At 37.9% G+C, this 14,760-nt stretch overlaps 3 protein-coding genes across 4 annotated transcripts; 2 read left to right on the top strand and 1 right to left on the bottom strand.

The window, feature by feature from the left end:
* Positions 1-715: 715 nt before the first annotated feature.
* LOC137733571 (uncharacterized) lies at positions 716-3,606 on the bottom strand. The gene is made up of 3 exons (XM_068472706.1): positions 3,558-3,606; positions 1,851-2,007; positions 716-1,325 (listed from the first exon to the last, which is right to left on the bottom strand). Exons 1-3 carry the CDS (start codon positions 3,604-3,606, stop codon positions 1,169-1,171), a joined length of 363 nt encoding a protein of 120 aa, XP_068328807.1. The 3' UTR covers positions 716-1,168.
* A 2,064-nt stretch (positions 3,607-5,670) lies between these two features.
* Positions 5,671-9,219, top strand: LOC137735653 (uncharacterized). 2 transcript variants are annotated; one of them, XM_068475096.1, is made up of 5 exons: positions 5,671-5,813; positions 5,903-6,058; positions 6,448-6,617; positions 7,532-8,741; positions 9,009-9,218. In XM_068475096.1, exons 2-4 carry the CDS (start codon positions 5,937-5,939, stop codon positions 8,521-8,523), a joined length of 1,284 nt encoding a protein of 427 aa, XP_068331197.1. In that variant the 5' UTR covers positions 5,671-5,813; positions 5,903-5,936; the 3' UTR covers positions 8,524-8,741; positions 9,009-9,218. The 2 variants fall into 2 exon arrangements, with proteins under 2 accessions (XP_068331197.1, XP_068331198.1); XM_068475097.1 differs by having other exon boundaries at positions 5,673-5,813; positions 5,928-6,058; positions 9,009-9,219.
* Positions 9,220-11,892: 2,673 nt separating this feature from the next.
* LOC137733570 (uncharacterized) lies at positions 11,893-13,725 on the top strand. The gene is made up of 3 exons (XM_068472705.1): positions 11,893-12,014; positions 12,318-12,487; positions 12,713-13,725. Exons 1-3 carry the CDS (start codon positions 11,893-11,895, stop codon positions 13,696-13,698), a joined length of 1,278 nt encoding a protein of 425 aa, XP_068328806.1. The 3' UTR covers positions 13,699-13,725.
* Positions 13,726-14,760: the final 1,035 nt, after the last annotated feature.

The raw sequence follows: 14,760 nt of genomic DNA, 5'->3' as shown, positions 1-14,760 counted from the left end.
TGTTAATTGTGATTAACATGTGAACCAATTTCTAGGATAAGTAAGACAACGTCAGAACTTACGATGCCTTGTGATGACTCAAACTCCTTTTCTTCTTAATGATTTCTACTTGTTAAATCTATGAACACGCCATTCTAGATTGCATGTTAGGGACTAAGTTAAGTTGAAAACGCCATTCTCTTAACATACTACATAAGAAAGAGTAATAGGTTGAGTTCTAACATTGAGCTGATAAGCTTATATTTATATATATTTTATATCAAATGCACTTGTCTTTTCTTAGTTAGTTCCTTATATTTTTGATTTATTTACTTTTTTGTTGTGTTTTGTAGGATTTGTCAAGCAAAGAAAAGAAAAATAGCACAAGTGGAATTTTAAGTAACAAATTCGTCAAAACTGCCTGTGCAGGTCAACTGACTTTGGAAGCAAGTTTCGGACAGCTTAGAATGAATTAGAGAATGAGCCTTATATGGTTGGAAAGCTACGGATGTCTATTTTCTGGTGCATTTCACGGATTGTTAATATCATTTTTCTAGAAGAAGTTATGGCCGTTTTAACACTAAAAGGTTCCCAAGAGGCTGAGCAGTTTGTAACTGACAAGAAAGCATTGAAAGTTCAAAATTTTCCTGTTCAACTCAGGTTTTAACAGGTTTTAACAGTGTCCTAAAAGTTCAAAATTTTCCTGTTCAACATAAATTCTTCCACATGCTCAACTAAACAGAAACTTTCAACCATCCAGTATGTTTTTTTTTTTTTTTTAATCAAAAACTCTCTTGAGGTTTAAACTATATCTTTTCCTTGAGATTCATTAACCACAAGTTCCTAGAACCAGCATCTCTGTTGTATGTATAAGTTCTAATAATCCTAGGAACCTATAAACTCAAGGTTTCTTACTTTCTTACATTTCCCAAATGGAAAAAGAATCCATTTCAAATATCAATCGTTGTTTGTTACCATCTCCAAAGATTACGTTAAGCTGAAAGAAATTGCATGCCTATAACTTAAGAGCTCAAACTCTACCAGCAAGTCATATTCCAACAACTCGACAGAAAAAGATTGCCAAGAAACAACACTACCAACACAAAGAAGAGCATTTGATTAATTGATTATCGAATGACTATGGACTATTGAAATCTAGAAGATACAAGCCAAAACTAGGAGAAGGGAGTTAACACCAACCTTCAATAACCATGTCAAAAACCTTTTCTTCGAATGTTAACACCACATCAAAGGAACCGTGGGCAGCATTGTCCTGCCATCGCTGAGGTGCCAGTTTGACTCCCAAGTTTCTTTTAAGCATAGGCAAGATGCCATTACGCTTGTACCTGTACTTATCGTCAAGGTTACACTTTGCATAAAAAACAACACAGTTCAAAACGTAAAGTACGCACATAAATTCCAGTTCATACATCCCACAATACTCGAGCATTGCTACACAGAGCTACCAATCAATAGTCGTCGTCATCAACTATTCTATACTCTTCGCTAAACACCTCGAATCCACAAATATCGAATTTACTCTTAAAAGCCTCAAGGGTAAGTTCATACACAAAATCTATCAGACTGCCCACTTAATTTCCAAATATTGAAGCTTTGAACCTACAATCTCAGTTGCATATATCAACAGTCTTAAAGTCCTTCTTTTTCTTTCCTGTTAACCAATTTGCTCCTACCAAAACTTTTTGTTCGCACTATTTTCTGGATATTTATACGAATCTATTTCATCACCAAATATCATATTCCCCAAAACCCAGAATTCGAAAAACCCAATTGAAACAAGAAAGATACATAATTTGAAAACCCCAATTGAACAAAATCGAGAGAAGAACAAGTTTAGAGGAGGAGGATACAGTTCGGGGTCTTTTCGTCGGAGATTGTCGAACATCTGCTTGTAAGGTGTGCCAAAGTCGTAAACATTGGGTTCTCTGAGGGAGGGACCAGGGAGCTTGACGTGGGCTCCGGTGCCGTACGACGCGACATCGAAGCCCTGCCTAATGTGGTTTTCTCCTGGTTCGGGTTATGTGCGAGAGCTTTGAAAGGTGAGAGCGTAGGTGAAGGGAAAGGAGGGCAGTTTTGAGTTATTCAATATTTCATTAAACGTACACTGTTCACCCGTGTGTTTTGAAAATAAGCTGTTTTTGGAAGCTGCTATTTGCAGCTTCTTGTCAGCTTCAGGTTTTGGGCTTTTTTTCACCCCAAACTTTGAAACAAAGTTGTTTTTCAAAGTTTACCAAACACCAAAAATTCTCATAGCTTTTTTTCATGGTAGCTTTTTTTTTAATCACCTCAATCCCAAACTGCACCTAAATCCAATAAATCTAGCAGCCAAAACTGATGCAATCAAGAACAAACTAGCTGACACCTATTCAAATATAAGAGGAAATGGAATTAAAGATGAGGATTAAGAGGGAGTTATTGGCATAAAGGCTACCCAAGGAGTTACAATTGTTTCACCATTTCCTCTCACTTATTGTCATCACTAAATGGCTATTAGTGGGTGAGTTAAGGAGAAGAAAATGATGCAGCAAGAATTGGTTTAAAAGCAGCGTTGGGGAAGGAAGGAAAGGGGGGGAAGCCTTAGTCGATTTCTTTCGGTTCTATTTTCTCAAACTCATGTCTATCTTTTGTTTTAACTTAAGGATTGTGTAACTAAATTTTTAGTAGTTAGGGGCTGTTTGAAGCCCCGAATATGATTACAAGTTTGTTATAACATTTCATTTGAATTACTTTTATGATTGGATGAAAATTGGTTCACTACTTGTCTCATTGATGAATTCTTTATGGGTTTTCTACGGATGCATACTTAGTAAGCATATCTAGGATTCTAATGCTATGAATATGTGTGTGCCTGTCCTTGCCAAATGAGGACCTACATATGTTCTAAAGTAGTACTTGTTAATTGCAATTAACATGTGAACCAATTTCTAGGATAAGTAAGACAACGCCAGTACTTACGATGCCTTGTGATGACTCAAACTCTTTTCGTTCTTAATGATTTCTACTTGTTAAATCTATGAACACACCATTCTAGATTGCATGTTAGGGACTAAGTTAATTGAAAACGTCATTCTCTTAACATACTACATAAGAAAGAGTAATAGGTTAAGTTCTAACATTGAGCCAACTTGAGCATCTTTATCCGGAAATAGAAGGAATTTGAATGAAACATAACATGTTTGCATGATTATTTGGTGGTGGATAGGAATTCCCCTAACTCGTTTTTCTTAATTTGCGAACTACTTAAAATATGTTTTTGTCCTGTTTTTGTTCGATTTAATTTAAATAGCAAATCAACTCCACAAATCCCAAAAATTTGTATGAGTGTAGCTCTATGTGTCTAGTATCTGCATATAAAATTTCGTAGACTTTAGATAAGTTTAAGTTGGTCTAATAATTATTTTTCGGTGGCTGGTCAGTAGGGACAACAACCCAGTTTTTGTGACATTTTAAGTAGTTAGATAAAACAATCTTCTGTGGGAAAGACCCTTATTTTCATATGCTACAATTGACAAATCTTATTGTTAATAAGGAAAATTAATAGGACATTTGTGTGCTACTTTGTGGTGTGCTTTCAATCCTATCATGAGCCAACTTGAGCATCGTCATCTGGAAATAGAAGGAATTTGAATGAAACATAACATGTTTGCATGATTATTTGGTGGTGGATAGCAATTCCCCTAACTCGTTTTTCTTAATTTGTGAACTACTTAAAATTTGTTTCTGTTCTGTTTTTGTTCGATTTAATTTAAATAGCAAATCAACTCCAAAAATCCCAAAAATTTGTGTGAGTGTAGCTCTGTGTGTCTAGTGTTTGCATATAAAATTTCGTAGACTTTAGATAAGTGTAAGTCGGTCTAATAATTATTTTTCGGTGGCTGGCCAGTAGGGACAACAACCCAATTTTTGTGACATTTTAAGTAGTTAGATAAAATAATCTTCTACGGGAAAGACCCTTATTTTCATATGCTACAACTGAAAAATTTTAGTGTTAATAAGGAAAATCAATAGGACATTTGTGTGTTATTTTGTGGTGTGCTTTTAATCCTATCATTTTCCCTCTCGACTCTGTCACAGTGTCACTAGAATTAAGGCCTTGATTACCTCGTACGGAGACTTGTCATCGGACTCAAACTCTGAGTCATCGGCTCCACCTCCACCACCACCTCCGGAGCTCAAGAACCCTCAAGAATCGACCCCTGCGCTGCCTCCACCTCCTCTGTCACTTCTCGACAACCTCAATTCCTTCGGTAACCTCTGATTCCCATTAATTTTCTATCTTTTAGCTTTCTCTTGTGATGGCTTTTTTCTGAGTTTCGCACCAAGTGTTTGATACGACTTCTTCTGCTTAGCTTACTGTTGGTGGTCGTTTTTCTTCTCTTTATTGGGCTTGGGCTTCCGGCCCCGAGTCTCATTTTTCTTCATCGGTCCGGCTTGCTGCTACGATTGAGCGTCGGCTGCTCCTCCGAGTGTTTGGTTGCGAGACTTTGAGTCAGTCCCTTGACTCTCTCTCTCCCCTCTCCCTCGACACCCTCTCATTCCTCTGCTTCTGCTCTGCCTTCTCTCACTCTTCCTTGATCAAGGTACGCCTAAGGTTTTTGCAAATCTCGATTAGTTGAATTGTGAACAATGCATTGTTATGAGTAAATGTTTTTGAATTCGAAATTTGTATCAGAGATTTGATATAGGGTTTTTTGACGATCTGTGTTTGTCAAGGTTCTAAAAAACGCTAAGCACTAGTCGGGCGGGGGGCTGGGGCCTAGCACCTTGGCGACTAGGCGAGGTTTAGGCGGGGGCCTAGGCGGATTTAATTAAATCTATTATATTTCGTGTAAATAAGTGTTTGTTTATACTTAAAGTATATATGATTTCATCATAAACTATGAAATGGAATGACATATATATTATGAGCTATTGGAACATAATGAAAACATGGGGAATAAGTATGTAATGTGTATTCCTTTAAGTATTCAACAAGTATCTCACAATTTATTGAAAAAATAAAATGTAAAATGAAAATGATCTATTTTATGTTTAAGTGAGTCGCACCTAGGCTGGTTTGGGCGGGCTAGACGGGTGCCTAGGGGATCTAGGCGGGCACCTCAGTAAGTCTAGGGGCTCTTTCTTAATTTTCAAACGTCTAGGCATTAATCGGGACGGTGGTCAACGGCCTAGCGCCTAGGCAGGGATTTTTAGAATAGTGGTGTTTGTTCAGGTCGGAAATTACAAGCCAATGTGGAGGCTAATCCCGACGAGCTCGAGAAGGTTGAGGAGCAGATCGGTGCTATTCCAAAACCGAAAAAAGAAAAAGTAATTGGACCGGCCCGTTTGAAACGGGCTTAAATATTAGGGAGACCAAATTTTGAAATCAAATTACAAACTAAATGATGTGTTACCGATAAAAAATAAATATGTTAATCGACATTTAATTAATAATCCAATATTCTACAATTACATCATTTAGTTTATAAATTTAATTTAAAAAATTTAATCTTCCGAACAGTCCTCCAAAATATCCCGTCGGCAGTAAATTTCCCTAGATACTGTAGACTGTAGACATGGCAGCTCCTGTGATTGGCGACTGCTTTGTTTCCAATCATGAGGTCCACTACTGTCCTTCTGTTCAGTGAGACCTGAGCGGTGTGTGGCTTATTGTTTGCCACGGCATCTTGTAATGCTCACTTGCTCCTGAGAAAACAGGAGCCACGAATTATATCTGAAGAAACCTGCAGATAAGTCGTTGCCTCATCCTCTTGCCTCTTCCCCTCTCTCACTCTATGTGCAAGTGCCAAGTTTGATTCGTTCATTTGAAGAAGGTATGTGTTCTTTGTATCTTTTTTATTTCTGGGTGTTAAATGTTAGTTTATAAATATGTACTTTGGTGTTTTTCTTGTTTGTTTTATAGATTGTTCGGTGCGTTTGAGTTGCAGAAGAAACAAATGGAGAAAAAACAAGTTGGGGAGCTTGTATCGGTGATGTTCACATGGAAGATTGAGAAATTCTCTAGGTTGAGATCCCAGAAACATTACTCCGATGGTTTTAATGTCGGTGACTTTGAATGGTATGTTTCACTTTCTTCTTCAAATTATTACTCGACGACATTCTTCGTTTTCTTATTTCGTTTTTTGGTTTGATTTTTGTTTATATGTGTACTTTGGTGGTTTGATTCTTGTATTTATGTACTTTGGTTGTTTAATTCTTGTATATATGCACTTCGGTTGTTTGATTCTTGTAACGACACACTGAGACTTGTTATGCATATTTGGTAAGATGCAAGTAGAGGGCAGGACAGTATACGTTTGATTAGTAGTTGGCCGATGACCCATCTTTCTGAAATCTTGATATAAATATCAAACCTTGTTTTTGTTCTCCTTCTGGACCCGTCCAGATTAAAATAGGAGTGCGAAAATCACTTTCCTTATAAGATGTACATGTTGTTTTAATCATCAGGCAAATTGTCGTATATCCGAAGGGCAGCAGCGGAATCCCTGGAACGCAAGACCTGTCGATATATTTGAAAGCTGCGGATGCTTCAGTGTTGCCATCTGGGTGGAGTAAATATGCCCAATTCACCTTGACTGTCGTCAACCAAGTCAAATATGATAAGTCCATAACAGTTGGCAAGTTACATGCCCTCACTTCATCTTGGTTATTTCACAATTATGTTGGTGCATTTCTGTTGGTTTCGCTTTCATTCAGGCTCTCATTTGCTCGAATATTATTATTTTACTTTAGATTGCAATTCAATCTTTGATTGCCTTGTCTGCACTTGTTATGTTTTTCGCAAGACTCCTTCGTGCCAAGTGTTGTCTTTCGGCTTTAGGTTTTGGCATCAGTTGCAGTAGCAATTTTTGTACTTCATGGAACAGGGGACTCGCTGGAAAAAAGAATGGAAATATGAAAGTTTGTTTCTCTTGTTTGTTCTGGACATACAGCGTCCCACTAAGTCTCAGATATGATGATTGGTGGAAATTAGGCTCAGGTAAATTGGGCGATTCCAAAAGGTATTTTAGGAATGGTTAAGTATGCAGTTCTCAAGGTCATCGGAAAAGGCATGAAGGTCAAAACTCTGAGGTTGAAGGGTGATGGTCGTTTTTTGGGGATAGAAACGGTGAAACTAGGAGGATTTTTCAGGATTGTTCAGGGGTAGGTGTGCTTGTGGTAGAGTTAGTTTTATGTCAAATCTTTGGGCTTCTGTCAATGTAGAGTTCAGGGAGTTATCCATGCATGGCAATCGCCAGCATGGTTGCTGGACTGGGAAGTTGCAGCAAGTTGTTTGAGTGTGGTTTGAAGCTTGAATGTCTGGTCTTCTAATTTAACTTAATTGTTTTGCTGCTGTAAATTTGATAATTTTCGTAATAAGATTTTGGTTTCTTCTCGGAAAAAAAAATTAAAGAGGAAGAAGAGTGGTAACTTTTACTTTCCCATAGAAGGGAGATTTATTTAGTTCTTCAGAAAGCATGTCTACTTGAGTTTCCATTATTATATTTCTTTAATTGCCTATGAGCTATGCTTTTCTTATTTTGATTTACAGAAACTAAACATGTGTTCTGCGCAAGTAAAAGAGATTGGGGCTTCACATCATTCATGCCTCTAAGTGAGCATTGTGATGTCGCCCAAGGGTTTATTGTGAGTGATACATGTGTTCTTGAAGCTGAGGTTGCTGTCAGTCAGGTTGACTATATGGCCAAAGTCCAGGAAACTTGGTTTTGTCCTCCTATAAAGCCCTCACACCATGAAGATGGAAGGCAAGGGTATTCAGATGTGGAAGCTGTACAACTTACAGCGCCTATTTCTGAACAGGTGCTTGCTTTTCAGGATGCACCAAGTTCTGAACAAAAGCAAACAAATGCTTATTTTGAGCAAGTTCTAATCTCTTCAGTAGCAGTTACGACACCTAGTTCTGCTCAAGTGCTGGCCTTGTGGGACGGACCAAGTGATGGACAAATTTGGACTGGGGGTGATGATAGCCCTGTTGGATCTCCCATAGGCATGGAACGTGAGCAAAAAACCTCTGCCCCAGTTGGCGACCTCATGGATTTCAGGGGTTTAGGGAAAATAGACAAAGCTTTTGTTCCATTCCGGGAGGAAGTCTGTTTGTTGCATCCTTCATTGATCGAGTGCCAAAGGAAGAGGAGTCCTATGTTTACTGAATGGGCATTCACAGCTTTGGGTAGACTCCTGCATTTTCTAAAGACTAACAAGGGTACAGATATTAACAAGGATGCTTGTGAGCACCTTCGACTTTTATGGGAGGAGCTTGAGTCCTTCAGATTTGACTTGGCTTGGTTGGAGCCTCATGTTCAGTCCGCATTGGGTATGAAGAAGTTTGTGGAAAGGGAACTAGAGGTAAAAGAGCTGAGAAATAGTATGGATGCTTTGGAGATTGAAGTCAAGAGGTTGAAGGCTAGGCTAAATTTGGCAGAGTTAGATTTTGAGGATGCGAAAAGAGACATGGGAGAGGCCAAAGAAAGCTTTGTTGAAATAAATATGGATAGTGAGCTTGGTTATGGTGGGAGGCGTTAGCCGTACTGCTTCTCCCTTCGATGTGAAAACCATATGCAATGTATATATGTATTACAGACAAAACTCCCTTGTTAAGGGTGATCCTGTTTTTAAGCCACGGTGAGGGAGAGCCCCCTCCATTGCAATTTTTGTTATGAACCAAACCCCCTCCATCTGAACACCATCAAAATCCCTGTTGTGGAGAGCTCCAATACTATTGAGCGGTCACTTGTCAACCGGTATGAGAATTTTCACCTTAATTTGATGTTAAGTATTTTGCTTATGTGGGTTTAATTTTGATGATTTAGGGTCGTTAAATTCGTTGAAAATCTGCTTGGTCTTCCTTCTGTTCTTGCTGGTTGTTTTTATTCCCTTTCTCCATCGTTTTGACTTAATTCTTGTGGCACAAGGGCATTAAGGATTATATTTCAGGGCTTTTATCGAGAGCCCTGAAAACTGCACGGTATGAAAAATTTAGTCATGTTTACTCTGCTTAAAAAATGCAGGCATCATAATGCTTTTTATGTCGGACGGCCAGATTCGGGGAGTAAGCGACGCTGATCGCTGAACTGAGCAGACTGGAATTCGTCAGTGTCTAAAGTTGAAGTAACTGGGGAAGAGCTTTGGAGGAAGGCAACATTGTAAATGATTGTATCACAACGTTAGCTGTACTTGCAGTGTTTTTATGTAAATATTTTTTAATATTCATGTGTATGCAGAAGCAAGGTTTCAAAGGCATTGGTCAGGAGGCGGGTAGGGGCAGAGGCCTAATGCCTAGGCGTTAACACTCTGCTAAGTTCGTTGTGAGACTTAACTCACTTTTCTATCCCTTAGTGTAGATTGGGTCAGCCTGGCAAGTGTGAGCAGGGCGATCATCTGGTGCCCCAAACAATGGGCGGCACAAAAAATATTAAGCGGTATATTCATATATGTTCTCATAAGAGTATAAAGGGTTTAGGACGGTATATTCATATATGTTTTTATAAGAGTATAAATTTTTAAATTTTGATTAAATGATTAAGAAGTTTAACAAGAGATGGTTTCTACTCCTTAAAATTAAGAAGGTTATGGGTTCAAAATCATGTGTTTTTCTTTATTTTATAGGAGTATAAATTTCCAAAATTTTCAAATTTTATGAATTTCTTTTTATAGGAGTATAAATTTAAAAAATTTGGTCCAATGATCAAGAAGTCTAATAAGAACTTGTGGTTTTTGCTAATTAAAATCAATGAGAAGGTTTTGGGTTCAAAATGTAATGTGTGTGTTTTTTCTTTCCAACTTTTATATACTTTTGTTTGGTTGTTAATTTTTTTTGTACCTCGTGTTTGATTATAATTACTAGTTAGTAGTTATGTGGGTTGCAAAGTCTAACCATCAACAAAGAGTAATACTAAGTACACCAAATTTGCAAACTATATGACGTGTCACAAATAGAAAATAAGTATGTTAGTCAACATTTAAGTAATAATTCAATACAAAATCACATTATATGGTTTACAAAATTTGACTTCAAAATTTGGTCTCCTAGCATTAGCCTTCAATAAATTAATGTATATATGCCTTTGCCAATACTAGGTTTAATTTGGTCTTCATTCATTGCTTATACATATATATTAAGACTCAAAAATATGATTACTATTTTAGTCCCATATTGACATGGTTAGTAAATAAGAAAAACACCTCACGATTCATATAAAAATAATTTAAAAGTTTAGATAAACGGAAACAAAATTCATCATCTATCTACTTGTAAGCCTGAAGTTTTTTGGTTATCTTTTCTCATTACAAAATTAATTGGTTTTTATGTGTTTCTAAATTATTGATTTTGAACTTTGAAGTGGTTTTCTAAGTATAATTTTATCAAAGTCTTGTGTGTGAAAACGAATAATTTTTATTATCCTAAAGTTAGGGCATGTTTTTGGCATCGCCTGGAGCCTTAAAACTCTTCGGACTGGCCCTGAGTGTAAATAATATCGTATTATTTAATAAAAACTTGGCAATGCCTACTTATGCAATATGTTGGATTTTGTTTTTTTTTTTAGCAAACGATACGATATTATCGTATGTTGGTTGTTGAAATCCCACATCGGTTGGGTCTCTGAGAAAAGAAGTGTTCAAATATCTTAACCTCATTCCAACTAATATCAAGGCTTTTTTGTGATAAAATCCTACACTTGAAGGATTATGCAGGTGGTAGTCATCAAGTTGCGGACAATATCGATATCGTTAGAAGTGAGCATTTGACTCGTTTCTTTGATAATTTTGTACTTGGTAACAAGGCTAGGGAGCTGGCTAATACGTAATGCCGTATGATGGGTGGGTCCCCTTGGCCCACATGATGATGTTGGGCCCCTTGGCCCTGCGTGTTGGGTAAGTTCCATTGGTTCCACGTTATTGCCGATGCGTGGATCTCTCACTTATCAACATGTTACCTGATAAATAGATGAATAAGGTGTTGTCGGTAAACAATAAAATCTTCACAATAATTCTAAACCATTTCTAATTTGAGTACATTTTGACAAAGTTAATCTATGAATAATGACATGAAAAATGAATAGTTAAGGTTATGAGATTAATTTGTGCTACACACTCAAATTAGTGGTTAGCGTCATATTAAATTACTAACTGGTTAACACCCAAGCAATAGTAGATAAACCACCTGCATGTCGACTAACAAAACCAAGGTCAGCCTTTATCTCCATCAAAGTTTAGTTTGAGCATCTGAATCGCCGGAGTTATCCATTTGATGATAGGGATATGATTTTGTATAGGCCTCACATTGGTCATCATGTACGTCCTTACCCACCAAAGCACAGCAATCATCATTAGTATCTTAGCTGGGTGGTAGGATTTGTAATTCCGGAAGAGCACGCCATAACTTTTTGCTCCATTTAAAAATGGTAGTTTTAATGAAACATTTATGATACTATTTACTTTTAACGAAAAATCATATTTTTACCTTTTCTTGGTATTATTTACTACACATGTATTTGTCTTTTTTCATTAAAACTAAATATATTTAAATTTTTCATTAGTTTTCCTTTTAAAACTTGGATTTAACCAACAACGCCGGACCTTCATGTATACCTTCGTCACTAAGTAGGCATAGTGCGGTCTCATTAGTATTACTCTACAACAAAAAATAGAACGTAAAGTCCATCTCAATATGATGTTTGCATTTTATTTATTTTGTTTACTAAAAACTGAGGACAGCATCCTACCCATTTGAATATAATACTGTAAATATCTTGACAGCCATGCCACAACTAGTTCATATTATATATATATACACACACACAGTATAAGGACACACTATAAAGAACAAGTTTCAGCTGTGTGATAATTTGGTGTTTTCTTGTTTAGTTTGTTGCTTTTGAGTTGCATAATAAAATGGAGAAAAAGCAAGTTGGGGAGCTTGTATCTGTAACCTTCACATGGAGGATTGAAAAATTCTCAAGGTTGAGACCCCAGAAGCATTACTCTGAGGGTTTCGCCGTCGGTGATTTTAAATGGTACGTATGTTTTAGTTTCTCCTCCGATTGAATCAATGACATTCTTCAGTTTCTTATATCCCTATTTTTCGGTTTGACCCAAAAAAATAAACAAATTACAACGAAGATCAACCACATGTCAAAGTTTAATCTAGAAATTACTGAACAAGAAGAATTACTAAACCAGATATGATAACCAAAAGTAGCCAAGCCATCATGTTCGCTTTCAGATAGATGCATGTAATAATAACATGAAAAATTTACTTGTGAAGATGCTAAATCATTTAGCCTAAATGTCTTTTTTTTTTTGGTTGTTTATCTCAGGCAGATCGTTGTATATCCAAAGGGAAGCAGTGGAAATCCCGGAAAGCACGACCTGTCGATATATTTGAATGTCGCAGATGCTACAACATTGTCATCTGGGTGGAGCAGATATGCCCAATTCACCTTGACCGTCGTCAATCAACTTGACAGTGATAAGTCCATAACATTTGGTAATTTATATACACTCCACACTCTTCATCTTGTTTATTTCACGTTTGTGCACTTGTTGGTGTTTCTGGCACTTTGATTGCATTCTATGCAGTTTTTACTTTTCATTTTTCACAAGACTTCCGTACCAAACAATTGTCTGTCGGCTTTAGGTTATGGCATCGGTTGCAGTAGCAATTTTTCTATGACAGAAATGTTTTGTAATCCGCCGTTGTTTGATTGTACAGAAACTAAACATGTGTTCAGCGCAAGTAAAAGTGATTGGGGCTTCACATCATTCATGCCTCTAAGTGAACTTTCTGATTGCACCGAAGGGTTTCTTGTGAATGATGCATGTGTTCTGGAAGCCGAGGTTGCTGTAAGTCAGGTTGACTACACGAGTGCTTCTGAAGTCCATGAAACTTGGTTTTTTACACCTATAAAACCCTCAGAGAACGAAAATGAAAGGCAAGGACATTCAAATGTGGACGCTGTGCAATTTCCACATGTGCTTGCTTTTCTGGATTCACCAAGTTCTGCACAAAAGCAAACAATTGCTGATTCGTTGCAAGCTCCAATCTTTTCAAAAGCACTTACGACATCCAGTTCTTATCAAGTGCTTGCTTTCCAGGAAGAACCAAGCTCTGAACAATATTGCCCTGAGCCCAACGATAGCCCTGCTGAATCTCCCATAGTCAAGGAACATGAGCTAGCACACTCCACCCCACTTGGTGAGCTCATGGATTTCCGGGGTTTAGGGAAAATAGACAAAGATTATGTTCCATTTCTAGAGGAAGTCTGTTTGTTGCATCCTTCATTGATCGAGTGCCAAAGGAAGAAAAGTCGTGTGTTTACTGAATGGGCATTCACAGCTTTGGGTAGACTCCTGCACTTTTTGAAGACTACAAAGGGTAAGGATATGATCGAGGATCCCTGTGAGGAGCACCTTCAACTTTTATGGGAGGAGCTCGGAACCTTCAAATTTGACTTGGCTTGGTTGGAGCCTCATGTTCAGTCTGCTTTGGGTATGAAGAAGTTTGTGGAAAGGGAACGACATGTAACGGAGCTGAGAAATAATGTGGATGCTTGGGATATTGAGATCAAGAGGTTGAAGGCTTGGCTAACTGTTGCGGAGGTAGAATTTGTGGTTGCGAAAACAGACATGGGAGAGGCAGAAGAAAGCTTTGTTGCAATAAATATGGATAGTGAGCTCGGTTATAGCGGGAGGCATTAGCTGTCCTTGCAGAATTCTCTCTTTTATATGAAAAAACACATGCAATCTATGTATTACAGGCCAAACTCCCTTGCATGTTAGATGAATGTGTTCATGTTTCTTAACAATGGAGCGGGAATGCCCCGCCATTTCAGTTTTTGTTCTGAATCAAACTCCTTCAGCTGAAGTTAACTCACTCTCACTCCCCTTCACCCATCTCAACAATAGCAAAACCTCTGTATGTGGTGAGTGTCGGTGTGAGTCAACGTCCTAGGAGGATTAGGAATATAGGCAATGTCCTAGGAGGATTAGGGATGTAGGTGTGTTTCCTACTTTGATTGTAAATCGTTTAATATTCCTTGTATCACAAGGATTGGAGTTGTATATAGACCTCCCAACGGGAGAAGAAGAATAATACAGAGAATTATTAGAACTTTAAACTACAATTTTATCATGGTACCATAGCAGGTTTAGGCTTGTCTCTTCTTTCTCAAACCTTAATCCCAGTGTACTGCCAACGTGAAAGCTTCCGTTGATTGACTAAGACCCGACTGCAAGGTCTCGAGACAAGAGACGTGCACATAAATCCCAAACCCAGAAAAGACAAAGAAAACCGAAACCATAACCGCTACTGCTATGGCTGAAGAAAGGGCCGTGATTCCAGCCACAGTCCCGATGTCGAGTTCGAATGAAATCCCAAATCTGGGTGCTTTGCCGTTTGGATTCAAGTTAGGGGATTCAAACTACAAAATTTGGTCAAAGATGATGGAGGTAGATGCCGCGGGTTTGAAGAAGATGGGATATCTCAATGGGCAGATTTCGGCTGTCGAAGAAACCGATCCTGGTTTTTCTAAATGGCATACAGAGGATGTTATCGTCCGGGCTTGGTTACTGAAAACCATGGAGCCGCATCTTATATGGCTATTTATTGACTTACCGACTGCTCATGATATTGGGTAAAGCATTACTAAGATGTTATTTGACGGAGCTGACGAATCTCAGTGTTATGAGTTGAGGTGCAAAGCAACAAGGACAAAACAGAACGGACACCCAATAAATCTATACTTCGCAGAACTAAAAAGC

Source organism: Pyrus communis, chromosome 5 (assembly GCF_963583255.1).
Source record: "Pyrus communis chromosome 5, drPyrComm1.1, whole genome shotgun sequence".
Lineage (NCBI taxonomy): Eukaryota > Viridiplantae > Streptophyta > Magnoliopsida > Rosales > Rosaceae > Pyrus > Pyrus communis.
The sequence above is the reverse complement of the archived record's forward strand: the minus strand, read 5'-3'. Positions and strand labels throughout refer to the sequence as shown.